The 21118-nt window shown below is 40.7% G+C and overlaps 1 protein-coding gene across 2 annotated transcripts in view; it reads left to right on the top strand.

The window, feature by feature from the left end:
- clcn1b (chloride channel, voltage-sensitive 1b) overlaps positions 1-21118 on the top strand; it is a 28018-nt gene that overhangs the window by 5734 nt on the left and 1166 nt on the right. For both annotated transcript variants that reach the window (XM_068323164.1, XM_068323165.1), the window contains exons 3-23: positions 6766-6988; positions 8923-9054; positions 9202-9330; positions 9504-9637; positions 10010-10087; positions 13084-13162; positions 15072-15197; positions 15814-15898; positions 16380-16481; positions 16964-17048; positions 17599-17754; positions 17869-17938; positions 18029-18139; positions 18872-19085; positions 19177-19310; positions 19621-19802; positions 19889-19970; positions 20077-20159; positions 20453-20497; positions 20613-20717; positions 20963-21049. In XM_068323164.1, the coding sequence (XP_068179265.1) occupies positions 6766-6988; positions 8923-9054; positions 9202-9330; positions 9504-9637; positions 10010-10087; positions 13084-13162; positions 15072-15197; positions 15814-15898; positions 16380-16481; positions 16964-17048; positions 17599-17754; positions 17869-17938; positions 18029-18139; positions 18872-19085; positions 19177-19310; positions 19621-19802; positions 19889-19970; positions 20077-20159; positions 20453-20497; positions 20613-20717; positions 20963-21049 (2442 nt within the window). The remainder of the gene's footprint in view (positions 1-6765; positions 6989-8922; positions 9055-9201; positions 9331-9503; positions 9638-10009; positions 10088-13083; positions 13163-15071; positions 15198-15813; positions 15899-16379; positions 16482-16963; positions 17049-17598; positions 17755-17868; positions 17939-18028; positions 18140-18871; positions 19086-19176; positions 19311-19620; positions 19803-19888; positions 19971-20076; positions 20160-20452; positions 20498-20612; positions 20718-20962; positions 21050-21118) is intronic.

Genomic DNA, 21118 nt, shown 5'->3' on the forward strand with positions numbered 1-21118 from the left:
TCTACCACTTTTTTCCCCAAATTTGATCTAGACGCAGGTCATAGTGTGAATCTGAGAGATTATGATATTTTGTATGATTGGAGTTGGCCTTATTTATTTAGACACAGGTGGGATCCGGTGGATACTGCCACCAATACGTAGCTGAGATGAAGCAGATTCAGAGTTATTTATAATGTCTTACCGTGAACGGTAATTGTCATCATAGTGTTTGTTTTGTGTATTTTGATACAAAATGTAAAACACATCTTGTGCACACTCACTTGTGCACCATTCTACCTTAAAAAACTGAATGTTGGTGGGAACTGATAGAAGGAAGCAACATGAAAAAACTAATGATTAAAACGGATTGTTCTTATTTCATATCTCGAATTTCTTAATCAGCCAATGTTTGCATTCACTGCCATAATCATAATCATTTGCATGCAAAAAGAAAAACAGCAGAGCCAGAGCCCAGTCAGGATTTAGCAAAGCATGTTATCTATGCTGAAGGCACTTAAAGTACACTTCAGGATTATCCCACACAATGTTAATATGGTTATGGTCTCTACTCTATCAGCAGGTATTATTTTCATACCTTGCCCATGTTGTCCTGCATGCCTGGTATCATTTATGATCCTGCTGCAGGAATCTGCTGGATCAACCTCCTGCCTGAGAATCAGCTCCTCTGAATTAAGAGCTGCTGACAATTTATTGTCGAGCCTCAAGTGGCTGTATTAACCTCTGCGGCTTCACCTCCGTGGGTGTTTGCGTGTGTGCTGCACCAACCATACCTTTCATTTGGGTCTACATTGCATGGAGGCAGGTAGCAGGTTCAGTTTGTACACTCTGTCTGCAAAAGCAGGGAAGGACAGTAAAATATCTAGAGAGAGAATCAGTCTACAGCACATTAAAGGCACTCAAGACAACAAGCTGCAGGAACAGCTGAGACGATGAGGGAGCGCATCAACACTTTTGAAACTGTTTTGAATATAGATCAGTTTCTGGTAAGGCTTCAACTTTTCAAGGTTATCATCTATTGAAGTGCTTTTTCCTGAAGTTTTGTAGTGTTGTGACTTAAATTAATTCCATTAAAATTCTATTTTTTATGTATTAGTCCTCCACGGCGTTTTTTTCTTCCTCTTGTGCAGATTAATTGTTGGCTCCTATGTAACACATGGAAGTTTATACAGTAGTTTGGTTTATTTAATCACTTCCAGCCCTGCGCTTATGTCTTAATTAGAAGATGACAGCTTGAACAGTGTTCAGACCAGGCATGATAATTTTATTGTACTGGTTAATTAGGGTATTCATATGGTGACTTGAATGTATGTGTGTCTTGGGTCGGAGGGAGAGTTTGGTGTGTGTGTGTGTGTGTGTGTGTGTGCGTGAGAGTGTGTGTGTGTGTGTGTGTGTGTGTGTGTGTGTGTGTGTGTGTGTGTGTGTGTTCTCCTGATCTATCTGTCAGTAAGAGGGTCAGATTTTATCATTAACCTTGTGCTATGGAACAAGACTATATTGTTTTAAGGACTCAACACACACACACACACACACACACACACACACACACACACACACACACACATGCACGCACACATGCAAACACATACACACATTTTAGCCTACTGGCTAACGCACACACAAATTTGGCATTCTGAAGAACCCACACAATGACACACAGATATGAATATGCAGCGCTGTGGCTCCCCGTCACGAGGGATAGCGGAATGTGCTATTATTTTTTTAATTAACTCTCAATGTCACACTGCCCTTCAACCTCAGCATCTATTCGTAGCACTCACTGTGACTGGAGCTCCCCTCTCCCCCTCTCTCTCTGCTGGTTTCTCTCTGTTTTTGTTGTTTGCTGCTCTTCATATTTTGGGGGGTTGAGTGGGTTTTACAGTTTCTCTTTTACAGGCGGCTCATAAAGTGCAGACCCACGAATGCATTCAAATCTCCTGAAAGCCCACCAGTATAATTTAACATGTGTTTTCTCTGCTAAACCAAGGGAGGAATAGTTTACATTTTTCATTTTCTTCATCTAACTAGGATGCAAAATGCATAACATTAGAGGATTAAGCTCCTACAGTTGAGCTCAAGAGTGAAATAATAACTACTTTTATGTGTCTGTAGAGAGAGTTCAGGAGAATAGCCACAGCAGTAAGTAAGGAAAACGTTCCTTGGAATAAATTAAGGAAGAAGAATAGACAGAGGGTGATTTGTTGGAAGGTCAGTCTACAGTTGAAGAGTTAACAATGTCCATAAGTGTGTGAAAGTTACAGGGATGCCATGTTTGGCCCTGTGTTCCATGGGATCAGTGTACAAGGCTACACGGTGACACAAAGGTAAACACAAGGTTGAGAGATGGAAGCTGTGAAGTCACCTGGCATTAATAAATCACAACTTCTAGTGCCTCTCTCACGCTGTCAGAAATTTGACACAGTTACAATTCATTGTTTTTCACTGTCACAATGAAAGCAAACAATCCATTATTATTATTATTATAATTTCCAAGAGATAAAAATGACATCATATGGTGTGTTTTGTCCAACCGATTATCAAAAATCCACCAAAAGACAACATGAAAAGGAGTGCGGTGGTCTGCATCCATTTTTCTGCTAGATATATCTTGTCTTACACAGATGCATGAAATCCATTTGAATGACTCTAAATCTGCATCAACTTCATGTGGCTATATCACTGGCTTCTTGTTCTACTGGCCTCCTCCAAATGTATATTTGAATTATCTAGATCCAGATAACACTCTAGAGCAGTGGTTCTTAACCTTGTTGGAGGTACCGAACCCTTCCGGTTTCATATGGTCACTCACCGAACCCTTCTTTAGTAAAAACTTCTTTTTTTTTCAAATTGAAGACATAAGTATATGTTTTATTGGTGTATTTAATGGATTGTGCTTTAATGTCACCTTTTTCAAAGAACAAAACCAAGACCTACCTGCAAATCAGTGTGACTTCTGCTGTGGTTATTGAGAGACCAAGTGCTATTCTAATGTCATTTTCACAGCAGTCTGTTTCTTTTGTTTTCCATGCAGCTTAAGGAAATGTTCCTTTATTTTTGCCAGTGCGAGACTAGACTTGACATTGCAAATCATGCAGAACGCTGACTCCCGTCACGTTCCGTTATACAGTACATGTAAATTCACGTTGCACATATTCGTCCGACCACTTTCTTTTTATGCTCAACATAGTTACTATGAATTAAAATGTTAAGAAAGCAATCAGATGACGTACCATCATGACAGGCATAAATCGACTACTGAGTACTCAAAATCCCATGTAGCACAGGTAGGCTAATCGATGTAGCGTCACATGATCACCTGCAGCCAGTGATGAGTAAGGGGGGCGTGTCATCACGAATTGACACGATGTGTCAAACGTACACAGTGATTTGTGTATGTTCAACAAAAACACCCGACACGATGTGTCAGGTGTTTGTCTTGACCCCCGTCTCTGCCGAACCCCTGAGACCGACTCACCGAACCCCTAGGGTTCGATCGAACCCAGGTTCAGAACCACTGCTCTAGAGAGACTTGCTGTTAAGTCTTATTAGTTTTATTTTTATATATTGGCCAAAAGTTGTTGTTTTTTTAATTGATGGAAGAGCAACTCTGAAAAATATATTGATAAAATCATTTTGATGATGGGAATAATTCGGACATACATGTACAACTCAAGCAAAGACATAAACACAATCAGTGTTGTTAATTAGCACGTAAATGTCCAGATGATTAATTTGGTCCAAGAATTAGTGAAATAAACATACATATAAGTGATGTTATTGATGTTATGCTAAATTTTGGGAGTAGCTAGGCTATTTCACAAAATACATTTGTAAATTGATGTCATTTTATTCCATACTGATTATGACTTTTATGAAACAACCCAATATAAAAGATTAGCTAGCTTATTAGCTTACTGAAAGCTAGAGACAGTGTCACTGAGGAAAAGACAGGAGACAGAGCTGGAGGTAGCAGACATGAGGATGCTGAGGTTCTCTCTGGGAGTGACCAGGAAGGATAGGATCAGGAATGAGTACATCAGAGGGACAGCACATGTTAGAGGTTTTGGAGATAAAGTCAGAGGGGCCAGACTGAGATGGTTTGGACATGTCCAGAGGAGAGATAGTGAATATATTGGTAGAAGGATGCTGCGTTTTGAACTGCCAGGCAGGAGGTCTAGAGGAAGACCGAAGAGGTGGTTTATGGATGTAGTGAAAGAGGACAGGAAGGTAGTTGGTGTGAGAGAAGAGGATGCAGAAGACAGGGTTAGATGGAGGCAACTGATTCGCTGTGGCAATCCCTGAAGGGAAAAGCCGAAAGGAGCAAAAGAAGATTAGCTTATTGAAAGCAGCTTCACATGGTAGTGTCATTAAATGAGACAAACAAAATGAAACTATTCCTAGACAGGAGATGCTGTTTTTACACAGTTTAACAGGAGTACAGTATACTATGTAAGAAGAACAGCAACCTTCTGTTTGTCTTGTATTTATTGTGGGACGTGAGATGAGATGTACAATGTGTGAGGTAATGAACATTACGTTACTGTCCCTGGTTTTCATGACTCCTGGTGCCAGGGCCTGATGGATGAGGGCTCTGGTGTTAATGTGTAGTGCAGTGGCACTGACGGCGAGGCCGACTTCAGTGTAGAACAGACAGAACAGGAGCAGAGCTGCTGCCACATCATGCTGCAGACAGCTGGGGAGGAACAGGTAAAGACGGTCGGACCAGATGAAGAGGCAGTAATCTCTTATTCTGTGTCTTTTTACCATAATCAATACTCAACTGATTTTAGTGGATCATACTTGATTGATCAGTTTCTCTTTTCCAGCTATGGTTTCAGTGACTTGGTTGTGGGAGCACATGCGATGGGACTGCTAGGAGATGCCTCTGACATTAGATGACTAAATTCATGCTAGACTATGTTACAAACAACTAGAGATTAAAAGGTAAATGGTTTATTAAACCTGCTATTTTCAAAAGCGTTACAGTATTTTGCTGTTAAATTCACTCAAATAGGATTGTTTTCAAAAAGGTGATGGGCAAAATGTAAATGATGTTAAATCCTTGTCAAATGATTTGATGTCAGTAGTTTTTTATTTCATGTTACTCATGCAATCCGACAAATTTTATTCATATCTTTTTTTCGTCTTACATACATTATGTATATAACAGAAAACTACCATAATCATTTATAATCTAATTTAATTTCTACTGATTTTTAGCAGATTTGGTTTTACTAAAATCAGTGACGATAAGACATCCAAGCTTTGATTGTACTGCATATTTTGCATAATGGCCAATGGCACTGTCTTAAAATAGATTTTTATTAGTATTTTTAATATGTGAAGAACACTAAAAGATGACAGTCAGCTTTTCAGCAACTAATGTTATATAATATGATTAAATATCATTCCCATGATCTGTGATTTATGAATTTTGGTCCTTAATAGAGAACCTTGTCTGGCGGGAAACCAGATTTAACCCAACAAACAGAAGTGATGTTTAACTGGGTCTTTGCATAAAACCAAATCATTATAAACAAAAACTGGCCTGTATTTGTTTGCATGACTCACAAGTGCTCTACTTAGTATAACTACAATGGTGATGAAACAAAAACTCTTGAAAGTCATTAGCGCCGGAGCATTGTTCTGAATAATAGTAAATGGTTTGCAGTGCTTAGTGATTAAAATAACAATCTGATTTGTTGGCATCAAAAGTTTTCAAAGACCATACACAGTGTTCCCACTGTCCATCTGACATGTGATATAGTCATGTATTGTACTTTGTCATATTGTTTTAATTATACATGGTAACGGTGGAGTTTGTGTGTGTGTGTGCGTGTGTGTGTGTGTGTGTGTGTGTGTGTGTGTCTGTGTGTGTGTGTGTGTGTGTGTGTGTGTGTGTGTTTGTGTGTGTTGTGATGCAAATCTTACTAATACACGTAAGCTCATATCCGAATGTAGTTGTTTAAACATTTTCCCATCAGGTGGGGTCGCGCATTGTTGTTGAACCTTTACTTTATTATTAGTGGACATAATTATGACTCATTTGCTGCAAGATTTTGTTCTGGTCCTGGGCCTCTGCTTCGATGTGTCATCTCTCCTTTCCTGTGTGAACATGAGACAGAAATGCATGGCAGCCAGCTCTCCTTGTGATTTAGCTTCTTGCTTTGCTGTGTGGTAGGATGCATGTGATCTGCAGGTTTCAGTTGCACATTGTTGCTGCACCTGGATCTGCAGTATCTTACAGCTTCGATGGTTTTAATGAGGGCAGTGCAAACCGATCACATGGGATTACAGGGTGTCGTGTTTTCTGACTAAGAGAGTCTGTGTGTGTACATGTGGTTTGGAGGTGTAAAGTGCACACGTAGTCGCAAGGGGAAGATGTGGAATGTCTTCTCTTCCAGGATCTCTTCCTCTGGCTCCTCTCCAGCCACTGGCTCTTCTCAGGGAGGGGTTTTTCCGATCTCTATGTCTGTTTTTTCTATTTCTGTCTGCCAGGGTATTCAGGTTGGTGTGTATCCCTTACACAGGCTGCGCATTCCCCCATCGCTTTCTCGTTATCTTAAGTCTCTTCGTGCTGGATCTAGTTTTATCCTTCTCCCATGTCTCAGTTATCAGAAGTAGTTCTTCGTCTCTTAACTCTCATCTTTCCCCTTCTCCCTCTATCTGACGTCTTGTTTCCACTCTCTACAATCCTCAAAGGTCCCAAATATATGATTCATTTGAGTTTTTGTTACTGAGTAAATGTCAGTTTCCCTTTGGTTATAGCTGTACGGGGAGTACAGGGAGCAGCTGGGAAACTTTGCACGACGAGAGGCTGCCCGTTTGCTGACAGAGAGACAATGGAGGAGACAGGCAGGGGAAAACACCACAGCCGCTGGCCGCAAAGGGCACGGCCGGTGGCATCTTCATCATCACCCCGTGACCTTGGAGTCGCATCACAGCCATGTCTCTTCTACCAAGAAGCCTCATCCCTACTCCAAGTGCCAAGGTGACCAGTTATTCTGTTCAAGTGCACGTATTTATATCTTTAATGCAGAGAAGGTGTAAGTTGAGGTGGTAAATCATGTGATGGCCGGGGAACAGCTGCAGGAATTAACATTATGCCTTTAGGTAACACTACATTGTAGGGAGAGCAGGATTTACCCAATGGATTCTGCTAGCGGTTTAACATTTTACCCGAATTATAATGATTTCATAAATAAAACTCACCTTTAATAGGCTCTCAAAAAACCCCATTTGATTTGGTTTTGACACCAGCTGGACATAAGTTGATAGCCTGGGATGTAGATGTAATGAAGACTTTATTTTTTTCTTGTGGTTTCATGTCATCAGTTGTGTTTCAAAACTTTCTACCACCCTGAAGGAATAAAAAAAATGGTTCATGCATATCTTTTTGTCTGCATATAAAAGATAAAATTTTATTTATAATATGAATAAAATACACAATTTTCATTTGAGACATTCTATATCTGCAATAATTGTAGAAAGGAAATTTCTCCACGTTGTTAGAGACTCCTACATTCTCAGAAACAACCTGACCTTTATCATACTCCACTACAAGGCACAGAAAACAACATTATAGGAAACATATCAGGTTTTTTTAACACAATGTATTAAAAAAATTCAGATTGTTAATCATACAAAATAAGTCAACACTGGAAAAAGTTAACGCTGTTTTACTACCACTGTTACTCGTATCTTGTTTCAGGATTTGACTGAATGACATCATACAGGTATATGATGCAATGCAGTTTAAGGGTACTCCAATGATTTCATCCATCAAAGGGAGTAGAATAAAGCCCAGACAGGTGTTAGTTAATGTTCATTTTGACTCTTTTGAGGCATTCCCAAGTGTGAGAAAATTGCCGATATCCCTTCAGTCATTCTGTTGCTTTTTCAGATTCCCATTCAATGCCTGATGCCTCTAGACTACAACCTTTCAACAGATGGCTTGTATTACAAACTGTGCTTGGAGTTTCTGAAGGTCATACTATAGACAGGATAGCCCAGTAACAGACACTAATGAGTTACAATATATGAAGTGTAGAATTCAGCATGCCAGGGCTTCAGCCATAGAAAATGTTCTTTATGGTATGTTGTCATGGATACCCTGGCAAGCTGAAGTCCCTATCGCTGCTGCAGTTACCATGGAGAGAAAGGCTACCAGCTGTCTCAAGAGATGGCTATAGGTTTGCCTCGAAGCATCAGCAAAATCAACCTACATAGGAACAGCAAAAGCTCCAGTTGCCCACGCAGTGTCTGAAAGTGGAGTTCAACGTGACACGAGAGAAGTGTTGATGTACTGATTACATGCTGATTACTCTAGTAATCCCAAAGTGGCTGAACCAGGATTGGTTGTAAAGCCTAGAAGGAAACAGACAGCTGAGGATGCTGTGTTGGAAGCAGAGTCAGTGAAGGTGTCACAGAACTCTGGTAACTCTGAGCTGAAACCCAAGAGAGGAGCTGACTGAAGAATGTTCCAGACAACATTATGCGAAACGGACTAAGTAGGTGTTTTTGGTGTCTCAAGGAAAAACACCCAAAAAACTATCATAGATCTAAAAGTGCTGTAGGTGGAGCATATAGAGGAGTCCCACGAAAGGGAGAGGTTTAAATATAACTAAATGAGGCAGGACTGGAAAACAATCATCCAAAGTACCTTCCATGCTCTCTGAGACGTAGGTCTATAATGATTAGTGAGTGCTACCAGAACACATATTGGTGCCTTATCAACCACAGTTGGGTAACCCAGGTGAGGCAGTTCGATGTTGGAAGACCTCAATGACCCCAATGTACATCGAGGTTTATTTGTTTAGATGCTTAAGAAATTCTTCCAAGAATGCTGTTCCTCTGCATTGGGCTATAGCATCATCACCATTCCAACACCAAGTAATTGTCATTCATTTTATGTCTCTGTCTCAGATTGTTTAGCTCGTGCGCGGCGATACATCGTGACCAAGATGGGGGAGGACTGGATATTCCTGGTTCTTCTGGGGCTGACTATGGCTTTGGTCAGCTGGAGTATGGACTATACCAGCGCCAAGAGCCTCCAAGGTAACACCGGTCAATGTCAAAGTCAAGGGGATCATTACTGCGCCCAGGATTCTGATCGTTCTGTAATTGTTCTGCAGATTCCACTCTGTGCTCCATTATGTCATGCCTCTTCCCTCTTTGTATTCCTTGCTGTTTCCCATTTTTCAGCATATAAGTGGATACACGGGGAGCTTAAGGGCAATGTGGCATTTCAGTACCTCGCCTGGGTTACCTATCCCATGATCCTTGTTATGTTCGCCTCGCTCTTCTGCCACCTCGTTTCCCCACAGGCAATCGGTAAGCACTCCATCACCTGTCAGCTTCCGTTATTCTCTCTCAGCATCTGTTCTTTTCTTCTTCTACCCCATGATGCCTGTGTTAGCAGTATAGCATTTTAACCAGTCTTTCTTTATGTAATCTCATCATACTCGGGTCCTCCGTCTTTGTCTTTTATATTTTTTTTTCTACAGGTTCTGGTATTCCTGAGCTGAAAACTATCCTGAGGGGAGTGGTGCTGAAGGAATATCTGACCCTCAAAGCTTTTATAGCTAAGGTCATTGGTCTGACTGCAGGCCTGGGCAGTGGGATGCCAGTGGGCAAAGAAGTAATTAGCCTCCCCTTTCCATCTCTTTATCCATTATTTATCTGGTATCATTAAAATCTACCTCCTTGTTTTCTTCCTTCTCCACTCGATCTACTCTATTTTCAACCTCAGAAGATAATAAATCATCTTCTGTTACGCTTTCCCTTCTCTCATGGGATTGAAGCAAATTATTCAAGTCCTCAGGAAAAGAGCACATTCATTTTCCTGATTAGCAGTGCAGCTGTCACATCCAGCAATTATACACTGATTTATCTATTCTGTTACAACATGTCCTAGTTTGGAATGCCTGTTCTAAAGGCAGTAGTCAGTGTTTGTGTAGATAACATTACATGTCACTCATCAGTGTCATTGTTCTCCTCCTGTCACCTTCAGGGTCCATTTGTTCACATTGCCAGCATCTGTGCTGCAGTGCTGAGTCGATTCATGTCCATCTTTTCTGGAGTCTATGAGGTAAGCCGAGGCCTTGACCAGAACGGACCCACAACCTTCACGTCCTCACAGTCAATGCACTAAAAATAGTATAATATCAGTAAAGCAGAAATAGCATGGAATATACATGAATGTATTTTAATATAGTATTTTCATCTTAACTCTTTGTCTTCTTGTCTATGCTCTAATTCCAGAGTTCCCAAAGGACTTAAATTTAATTATTTAAATTTTCAATTAAAAAAAAAAATTCAATACTTTTTTTTTTACCATGCTAGTAACAAGACTCCAGGAATTACAATCTATAATAATCTTTTGTGAAGGTGCTAACTGACACAAAAAAAAATTCAGACCACATGCTTATTAGTGTTTTACATCTTTAATATAGTTCACTATGACATTTGCAAGACAGATAATATTTTCAGCCTCAGCTGAACTTTGCATTTACAATTATTATTAATGAATAAATACTGCATGCTGAGAAACTAAGTAAGATGTTGACATGATAAAGATGATACCTGCGGAACACCATCATGTTAGCATTGCCAATCAAGGATCATTTTAGGTTTTTATTTCAAAATAAATCCTCTAAAAATGTCTAAAAGCATTAGTTTTGACTTGCTAACTACACTTGCTAGAGATAGTATGTGTCCACCTTAGTACAAACTCTCTATTGATCATACTGTATTTTCCGCACTATAAGGCGCACCTAAAAGCCTTTAATTTTCTCAAAAACCGGCAGTGTGCCTTATAATCCAGTGCACCTGAGATATGAAAATTGTTTTAAAATGGGCCATTCATTGAAAGTGTGCCTTATAGTCCAGTGCGCCTTATAGTGCAGAAAATACTGTAATACCTCGAAAAGATTCAGGCAGCCCCTTTTTTCTGTGACAATTTTTTCTTGACTTCTTTATTTGACAATGTTTAAATTACTAAGGGTCATGCTGCAATGTCTAAGTGTTTAAAGAGTCCTTTAAATTAACTTAAAGCTCATTTCATTTGATGGTAGTGGGAACTCTGTAATTGTTGCCTCCCATCTGACTCTCTCCCCCTCTCAGGTCACACTCATCCCTCCCTGTTTTCTTTGTGTTTTTGTTTTGGCTTGACCCGTCACACCGCATCTGTGTGTGTGTGTCTCACTGTATTAATAGTGTGATGGTAATGTCTGGCATGTGTATTAACAGTGACCTCCCCTATCCCCGACTCCCTCCCTACTCTTGGTATTCTCACCCATCCCTGCTCCTCCCTCCTTCTCCCTACCTCCTCATTTGTGTCCACCTTTGACCCTTAACACCAGATTGACACCCATAACCAGGACCTGTTGGTGTGTGCGTGTGCCGTGGGAGTGGCCACCTGTTTCGCTGCCCCAGTGGGAGGCAAGTCCCGTCCTGCGCTTTTCCATAATCAGCTACGGGACAGTCATGTGGAGGTTAAATTTGACCTCAGACCAATGCCCTCTATTACCAGGGATGAAGAAAATGGAATATATAAAGATACAGATTAACCCCTCAGTACTAGTAAGCCTGTAATTGAACGCTCGGATTTAAAGGCATGGTTGAGTGTTTTGATAAATAGTTATTCACTTTCCCACTGAGAATGAGACAATATGATCAATACATCTCTAATGTCTATACTCAAAATATCTAGATAGAAGCAGCAGGCATTGAGCTTCGCTTAGTCTATCTAAGTTAGGTTAGCTACAGAGGGCATGTTGAATATATAGAGGGTATGCACATGATGTCACGCTAGGCGAAGGGCTGTGAGATTATACCCTTAATGAGTGGCAGCATTGTTATTCAACTGAAAAGAGAACGCATAAAGAATTCTAAATGGAAAAGAGAAGTTTTATACCATCATTTTATGGACCAGGTCATAAATTTCTCTTGAAGGTACAGGATATAGAAATGAGGGACACAGTGTGTCCTCGCGCATCCACTGTGCTGCTACATATGTCTGTAAATAATGTAATGAAATAATATTTTGACAATCCTGTCCACATATAGTTGAAACTGCCATTGGTGTCCTGGCCACTTTAATTTTTCTAATTGTGTGTGGGCTGTGTGTAGCTCCAATCCGATGGTCTGATTGATGAGTAAAGGCAATAATCAGAGAGAGACAGATGTTAGCAACAGAACTGATCCCAGGTATTGGCTTTGTATTCTGTTTACAGAATTGAGAGCTTCAAACTTCTCATCTGACTATCCATAATGGCATAAAAGCATTTTCTAAAACAACAGATGACTCCATTGAATCTTACCTGGCATCGGTGTGCTGCATCAGCTGTGATGGATTCCATGAGAATGAGTGTGTCTCACAACTCCCCAGGAACTGTGCATATAAGCCTTGAATTATTAAGTTCTTTTTGCTGTCAGGCTTTTTTCTGGAGTAGTAAGCTTCAAAGTTTTTTACCAAGTCACAGAAAAAAAATGTTTATTCTTCTAAAACAGCAATGCAACAAAGTCGAACTAGATCATAAGAGACTAAACTGTGATTTTGAGAAGTTACATAGAACCTCACAATTTAGTGTCGTAAATAATCAATGGAAGTGTTTTGTGTGTGTTTCCTTAATTTTAGATGTCAATTTAGCTGCAGGGATTTGCCTCTAAGGACGATATGACCACTATGTTTGTTTCCTGATTGCTTAATTGCTCTCTCCAAGTCTGATTACTCTTATTGGCATGTGCATCCTCTTCTTTATCATCTCTAGATTTGACCCCCTCCCCCTCTCCTTACCCCCCCCCCACACACACACACACACACACACACTTCAGTGAGCATTATTTATTCACTTTATTCCATTTTGCTCCCTTTCTGTCAATTCTCTCCCCATGGTTCCCCATTACATCCTCCCCACCTTGATCTTTTATTCTCTCTTCCGTCCCTCTTTTCTGTCTGTCTATGCTTTTTCTCATCACCTTATTTTTCCTTTGTCATGTCACACCTCTCCGTCCCGCATTGTCTCCCTCATCCCTTTATTCCCCTCTTGTTTTTTCCTCTCCCTCTGTTTTCTGTGTCAGTAGAACCCTTATGGTTACACAGATATTCTGACTGTTGGCTGTGCCGTTGGGGTGGGATGCTGTTTCGGCACACCACTAGGAGGTACCCTGCAACTCTCACACTACTCAGTCACACACTGCTGCATGCATCCATCTGCACTGGATCACACTATACTTTGACTGTACTTGTACTTTTTAAGTGCTGTTTGAAAGATGTTATTAGTACAGAATTTTCAAAGCATCCAATTCTGAAACTATTCTTGCTTGTTCATTCTATATGATTATTATTTTTTTAGCAATTAAGAATTTTGCTTTTCTAAGTATGTGTTTAGCATGTTGACCTTGTAAGCCAATACTAATATAATTATTTGAATTTTTTAAACCTGACAATCAAGATGTTTTTAATTGAAAATATTCCAACAAAGATTTATCTTATCTTAGCTTCTTTTTTTTTTACACAAATCCCAGAAAATCTCATTTTGTTGTTCTTGAAAAGCTTGAGTTTTTTCAACAGAGACACACAACTATGAACTAAATAACTTAAAATTTTCCCTGATGATATGTTATTATTTTTCTGGCTTCCAGTGATCTTAAAATTGCAGCAGTGTTATATTGATCTGACTTGATCTGATTGACCTCCTTCCCTACATGGAGCATGCATGTGGAGCTCCCCGACCTCGAGCTGTTTCCTGACATTTGAAGTCATTTTCTTCTGCTTTCTGTTAGCTGCTCACTGCAGCTGGGTGCTTTTTAAATCAGTGCATCCCCTATTATATCAGTGCACTGTTTATACATAATGTTGAGATGCAATAATGGTGCAACAAACCCATTATGAACAAGCCATTTCAAAAGAGACAGTCAACTTTGCAATATTTTGATACCGGGTAAAAGTTGTACAAAACCACATTAATGTTCATCACAATGAAATGTCAGAGAGTTACCTTTTGTATCTGCACCGGAATCAAATATGTCAAGCGGTATAAAGCCGGCTCTCCCTGTGGGCCCCTCGTCTCAGTGCTTTGAGATCTGTGAAAGTGAGTGAACCAGCTCTGAAAAATGGAAAAAAAATCAATAACAGAGGAAAACACCTGTCATTTCAGAGATTTTGGATTTGTACACCTCTTCTTCAACTCCTCATGACCCTGAGCATTTTCAGGCTTTCAGAACATCTAGAAAGAAAAAAAAATCACATTAAGAATTTAAACACAAGTCAAGAATTTACGTTGAAGAATTTAAACACAAGTGCAACTTGTGAAAAACAGTTTTCAACACATGTTTCCTCAGCAAACTTAGGAAACGTAGCATCAACTGAACACCCATCTCCCATGAATAAGTAACAAACTCTAATTGGTGCTGAGAAGAGAATAAACAGACCGAACAGCCCTACTGCTGCACCTTTTCATGTCCAACTAAACAGCAGATGGTTGAAGATATTCCCCTTTAATGAGCAGACAGTTTATTTATATGAGGATGAATAAAGTCTTTACTCTTGGTGATGATATCAGGTTTGTTTTCTTGGGCAAACAACGAGTAAACAGCTAGAATGAGATTACCATTCAGACAAAATGAGAAATGTCTTTCCACAGTATGAAAAAACATTTCCGTACTGGGAAAGTGTCTTTTCATATTTCATCGGATAAACTTTGCATGTTAATGTCTGAATCAATCAATGCCGAAGAATCTACCCAAAGTTTGAGAAATATTTTATTCAATTCTTGTCTTCTATTCAGCTGTTTTTATGTGGTTTTCTTTGTGTTATTGTGTGTAATTTCATTTCCTGCAGTTCTCCTGTTGTTTATAATTACACCCTTAGCTTCAAGTGTTTTTGCACTCATTCTGCTCATTTAACTCCTCTCTCCCTCTCTCTTCTATATTTCTTTATGTCTCTCACCCCGCTCTCCTCCTCCTCTCTTATTTCTCCCACCTCCTTCTTTTTCCTCTCCACTTTAAACCCTCCTTTCCCTCTGTCATCCCTCCTCTTCTCCCTCTCTATCTCTGTCTCTCACCACCAGGGGTGTTGTTCAGTATTGAGGTCACGTCTACCTACTTTGCTGTGAGGAATTACTGGCGGGGATATTTCGCTGCCACATTCAGTGCCTTCATATTCAGGGTGCTTTCTGTGTGGAACAAGGATGCTGGTGAGAAGCAGATGCCACACACACACACACACACACACACACATACACACACACACACACACACACACACACACACACACACACACACACACACACACATGTACACACAATTGTAAAACACTGCTGAGCTGTCATTTTACAGAAAGTGGCTGAATATGACAACTGAGTAATGTTTTCGTCTTTGGATTAACCAGAAATGTTTTGAGTCATCACCAGCAGTATCTTCACAACCCACCCACACCTTTAAAAATCTCCATAAATCCTACATTCATCTTCCTAAGCATCTTAAAAAGCAATGGTCGCTCGTCAGATTTTGAAAAGGTGTTTTCAGACACAGCTTGCAGCCAAAAAGCTTTGATAAACCCACTGTGAACCACCTGCTCTGCACCTCAATTTAAACAGAAGGGGTGGATGTCTAGCTGCTGAACATGTGGGATTTGTCAGGGAAAGAGTTTGGTACTTCCCTCAGGAAAACCAAAATGAAAGTAGAGTGAATATTGGACTTAATTCATCAGACGAACACAATGACAAATAAACAGATCGGCCGTCTCACCCTGAATACGTTCAAGATTCTTTCCTTATATTTATAATTTCTCATATTTCTTTCTTCTCTCAGTCACAATCACGGCTCTCTTCAAAACTAACTTCCGGATGGATTTCCCCTTTGACCTGCAGGAACTGCCTGCATTCGCAATAATAGGGTGATGATATTAATGAGTGTTTGTGTGCTTGTGTATGTGCAATGATACTGCATGTCTCCTTTGGATCTGCTTTTGATCCGTTAATGATGGCGATGAAGGAAGTCTTCACATCCTTTATAGGAGTAGAAATACAAAACCGAAGTGTGAAACTACATGCAAGCAAAATGGTACTTAAGTACAAGTAGGATTTAACTTTTTCAAAGTAAATCACCTAATGCAGACAAAATGTTCCTGTGAACTATTTTATATGACAATACACTCATAAAAGTGGAGCGCACTATTTTTATTTTGGATTTATGGATTCTTTTTTACCTGCCTGGAAGGACTGGGTTCATGTACAAGAAGTCCATTCTTTCAGCTGTCTGTCTGTCAGCTGTCTATATGCTTTCTATATATTGTGTCCCTATATTATAACATTAGGTTTCTTACACCACTTGCAGGGAGGGCGAGCTGTAAGAACAATTTGTTTCTCGTGTTGCAGGATCTCGTGTGGCTTTCTGGGGGCGTTCTTCGTCTACTTGAACAGACAGGTGGTTCTTTTCATGAGAAGACCGACAGCGCTCACACGCTTCCTAACCAAACAGTGAGACCCCAATGTACAACAGCACATCAACACACACGCAACAGGCCCACACATGCTCTGCTGGTGTAGCTTAATGAGCCGCTTCAATCTTAAACTGCTCTGAATCTGATCCAGACGTTTCACAGATCTCAAACCATTTCCACATTCACACCCAATTCCTCTCAGCTTCACTCTGTGAACTCATCAGTTTCACAACACTGACCAGGACAGCAGCAATGCCTTAACAACCTTTGAGCTGGTAACTCAGTCAGCAGAGAGATTCACTTATTCTCCGAGACTCAGCAGTCAGGGAACATTAGCCTTCACCATTAGAGGAGAGATGTACAACCAGCGGTGGTACGCACTCAGACTAACACATCATTTCTGTTTCAAGCATCACTTCAGCATCATCTATTTCTGAGACTACACAGGAATTCCCCTCAATGCCTGTGTGTCTGCGTGTGTGTTTCTGTATGTGTGTGTGCCTGTCTTTATACGCCCAGTCGGTTGATATATCCAGGTGCAGTAACATTGATCATCGCTACCCTCACTTTTCCTCCTGGATTTGGACAGTTTATGGCTGGAGAGGTTAGTCTGAATTAATCTCTGACTTCTTTAAATCACACCTTCATGAACATTTATGTTTTTTTCCAAAAAGTACCACCAGTGTGATTTCAAATAGCTTTAATCATTTTAATCTACAGTGTGTATACGCAAATTAAAGGGGAGATATATCCATTTACACATTGAATTCTGTTTACCAATCTTGGTTGTTATTATTGCAAATATATAGTACATTTTTAGAAAAAGCTTAGTTAAACCTAGTATTTAATTTTTTAAAGGTATCTCAGTGAAGTCACAGTTTATTTATTATTTATTATTGGATCACACAGGCTTCATCAGAGACTTGCTGAGAATTTTTGAGAATAATTAAGAAATTTCGCACACATAGTTTAGATGATTATTTTTTAGATGATTATTTTTATCCTTTTTGATCATTTTTTACAATTTCTAACTTCAACAGGTTCAAAAGAATGATTTCCACTTCCTTGAAATTATTGTCCTGCTTCTTACCTGATAAATGACGTAAATCATTTGAAATAACTGTTGTTGTTTGTTTATCTTTCCCTTTTGCCAGCTGATGCCCAGGGAGTGTATTAACTCTCTATTTGACAACTTCACCTGGACCAAAATATCGGGATCTCCTGTTCCACCTGGCCTGGGTCGTTCATCTGCGTGGCTCCATCCACACGTCAGCGTCTTCGTCATCCTCCTACTCTTCTTTATCATGAAGGTGCTTCCCTCTCTTCCTGGCTACAGAACACATTACCTTGAAGTAAATATGAATGCATGACAAACCTCTGGGATTGGTCAGGCTTCTACCTTTATCCTGTTTTCTATGCTGCAGTTCTGGATGTCAGCAGTTTCCACCACGATGCCTATCCCCTCAGGTGCCTTTATGCCTGTGTTCATATTAGGTAAGAGGATTTTGTAATACAAGCACAGGTTCTTCTGCTGAGTTTCAGTTCAATTTGTCTTTAACAGCCTGTCTTATCTGTCTCCTCAAGGAGCTGCTTTCGGTCGCCTCGTAGGAGAGATCATGGCCACTCTTTTCCCAAATGGAATCTTGTTTGATGGGATAGTCTACCGCATCCTACCTGGAGGCTACGCTGTCATTGGTCAGTCTAGTAATCCCAGTCGCGTGAGCATGTTCCCAGAGACCTAAACACTTACTGAGGACATGTACACTACAAAAAACAACAACATGAGGCTTCTATATGGAGTAATTTTGAAGCTGGATTATGTTAATGAATAGATCAAATAAGAGGCAACCCTTACAGATTAAAACCAGAATATGTACACATCATAAAACCCTGAAAAACTAGAGGACATTAGAACCTGGCACATGAGGGTAGGGACACGCACACTTAATGCATTATGAGATGGGGTAATTAGATGCAGGTGAAAACGACCAGGGCAGAGAGGTAATTAAAGAGGTGGGGAAACACTGGAAGGAGGGAGTCTGGAACAAGACGAGGGTTAATGAAGGGATCACAGGAAGATAGGAGGTACAAAAGAAGAGCATGATGCCTCGTTAGAGTAGAATAAGTCACCATAATAATGAAATAAGTGTACAGTACTTTAACTGGAGTTGAATCATTTGCCCATAACCCTCAACCCTTCGCAAGAGAAGAAAAGAAAATAAACTGATTCAAAGCTGTCCAAGTTTAAATAATTCACACTTTAATTTATGCATCCCCAGGATTTACAGACAATCTCTTCTTTTACAAAATCTATTTTACTACATTGTAAAATTTGATAATACTGGATCATTTTCAGCAACAGACAAATCAGCTGGAGAAAAATCTCTTTCCATCCTACCACATTCTGTCCCTTTTGATTTGCGTCAGGTGCGGCAGCGATGACGGGAGCTGTGACACACACGGTCTCCACTGCAGTCATCTGCTTTGAGCTGACCGGCCAAATCTCCCACATCCTGCCCATGATGGTGGCCGTCATACTAGCAAACATGGTGGCCCAAGGTCTGCAGCCTTCGCTCTACGACTCCATCATTCAGGTGAAGAAGCTGCCCTACCTGCCTGAGCTGGCCCTCGGGCACATCAGGTAAGGGTTAAACTCTTTTTTGCTTGTGTGTTTATTAACCAGATACATGACAAGACAAAAAGGTTTTATTTTAAATTCTCGGCATTCACAGCAAGTACAACATATTTGTGGAGGACATCATGGTTCGAAGAGTGAAGTTTCTGTCATCTCATTCCACCTATCGGGAATTGAATCGCATGTTGGAGACCACATCTTTGAAAACCATACCTCTGGTCGACTCCAAAGGTTGAGTGATTAATTCATATCCTATACGTGTTGTGTATTTGTTTGGTAATTGTGAAGCTAGAATCAGAAGGATAGTGTACCTAATTACTGTATAAAGAATTAAAATCTTTATACAGTACTGGCTATACAAATCTGGCTCTGTTAAACCAGCTTTCCTGATAAACTAAGCTTAAACTGCTACTTGACATAAATTCAATTTTTCCACAGAGGAATAAAAGTGGTGTCATTCTTCTCATCTGACTGCCTTAAAGACATGAAACATGCATTTCCTCCAAAATCTTACATAAATCTTAAATAATTCCTCTTGCAGAATCTATGATTCTTCTGGGCTCCATTGAGAGGACAGAACTTCAGGCTGTCTTTGACTGGTGGCTCTCACCGGAGAGACGGGTCTTCGAAAGAGGTCAGAGCTCCCTGGGTCCGGCCTCCAAAGTGAGCTGGGAGTCCTTCACCTTCGTTGATGAGGAAGGTGGAGAGCAGGGCGCAGAAAAGGTGGAAACAGTTATACAATTGCATTAAAGCTTTTGATTTAACTTGAAAGATGTAGGATTTATGTATCGGTCATGTTGTTCCCACAGACTGAGCCAGCCCATGAAGAATGTAATGGACCCGTGCCATCCCCTAAACCTCAAGAGTCCCCCACCGACCATACAGACTCAGGTAACATGATGTTCTACTGCTCATTTACATAGATCCACCCACCACATGTCACTTCTTCTTCCTCTTCTTCTCTCTTCTTACCTGTGTCGCCATATCACATCCTCAGACAAGCGCAACCTGACATCTGTCAGAAGAACATTTCAGAGACTCTTCTTCTCCACATCCTCATCAAGCCAAACTGAATCTCAGGTACAATGCCAGCGTCAAAACTCGTATGCTCATCGCTTTGACCCAAAAAGCTCGAGGCGCATCACTGATCTGCCGTCGAGTTGGCAGTGACAGCTCGGATGGGGGTTCACTGCAGTCCATCTCTCAGAAGTGATGGGAGGGGCATGACATGATGCATGCATCCGGGTGGGGGATGCAGTGGGGGATGGCATGAAACCACCAGGGGTCATCCTCTCATCATCTGTATAGCTTTCTAACCGACTGACTGCCCATGCTTTCATCCCTCACTTTTTCCATCCGCCTTCTTTCTTCAGGAGACCCCGGCCCCTCCGTTGACAGACACCATGTCCCCAGAGGAGGTATGGCACCTTATTAATTCACCACTCACACTGTCAACAAAGAGACGATCAAACCACCCAGAGGAACAATTAGAAACTCTGAGTTCATGTCTCTGCTTGTGATTGGCTGATGCAGATAAAAGCCTGGGAAGAGGAAGAACTGGATAAACCAGTCGATATGGAGCAGATACGGATAGACCCCTCTCCGTTCCAGCTGGTGGAAAGAACATCACTGCACAAGGTGACCACAGCACTAGACTGGGGATTTTACCTCACAGCTCACTGCGGCGTGTTCTCTCTCCATACAAACCATAAATTTTTGAATCCTGAATATTGAATTTCATGCTGTGGAGCAAAGCCATGCACTCCCTCTTTACTTGCATAGAAATTGTTTATGAGCAACAGTGCAGCCATGCAAGCGGAATACTGTCACACCACAGTACGTTTAACACCGACTGGATCATGTCCTCCTCTTTCATTTCTTAGGCCCACACTCTGTTCTCTCTGCTGGGTCTCAGTCACGCTTATGTCACCAGTATTGGAAAGCTGGTGGGTGTCGTGGCACTGAAGGAGGTACCGTCACTTTATTCCATTTTGTCCTTGTTAGCATGGTTATATCACGATTCTTTGTTTTATCCAGTC

This window comes from Antennarius striatus, chromosome 9 (genome assembly GCF_040054535.1).
Source record: "Antennarius striatus isolate MH-2024 chromosome 9, ASM4005453v1, whole genome shotgun sequence".
Classification (NCBI taxonomy): Eukaryota; Metazoa; Chordata; class Actinopteri; order Lophiiformes; family Antennariidae; genus Antennarius; species Antennarius striatus.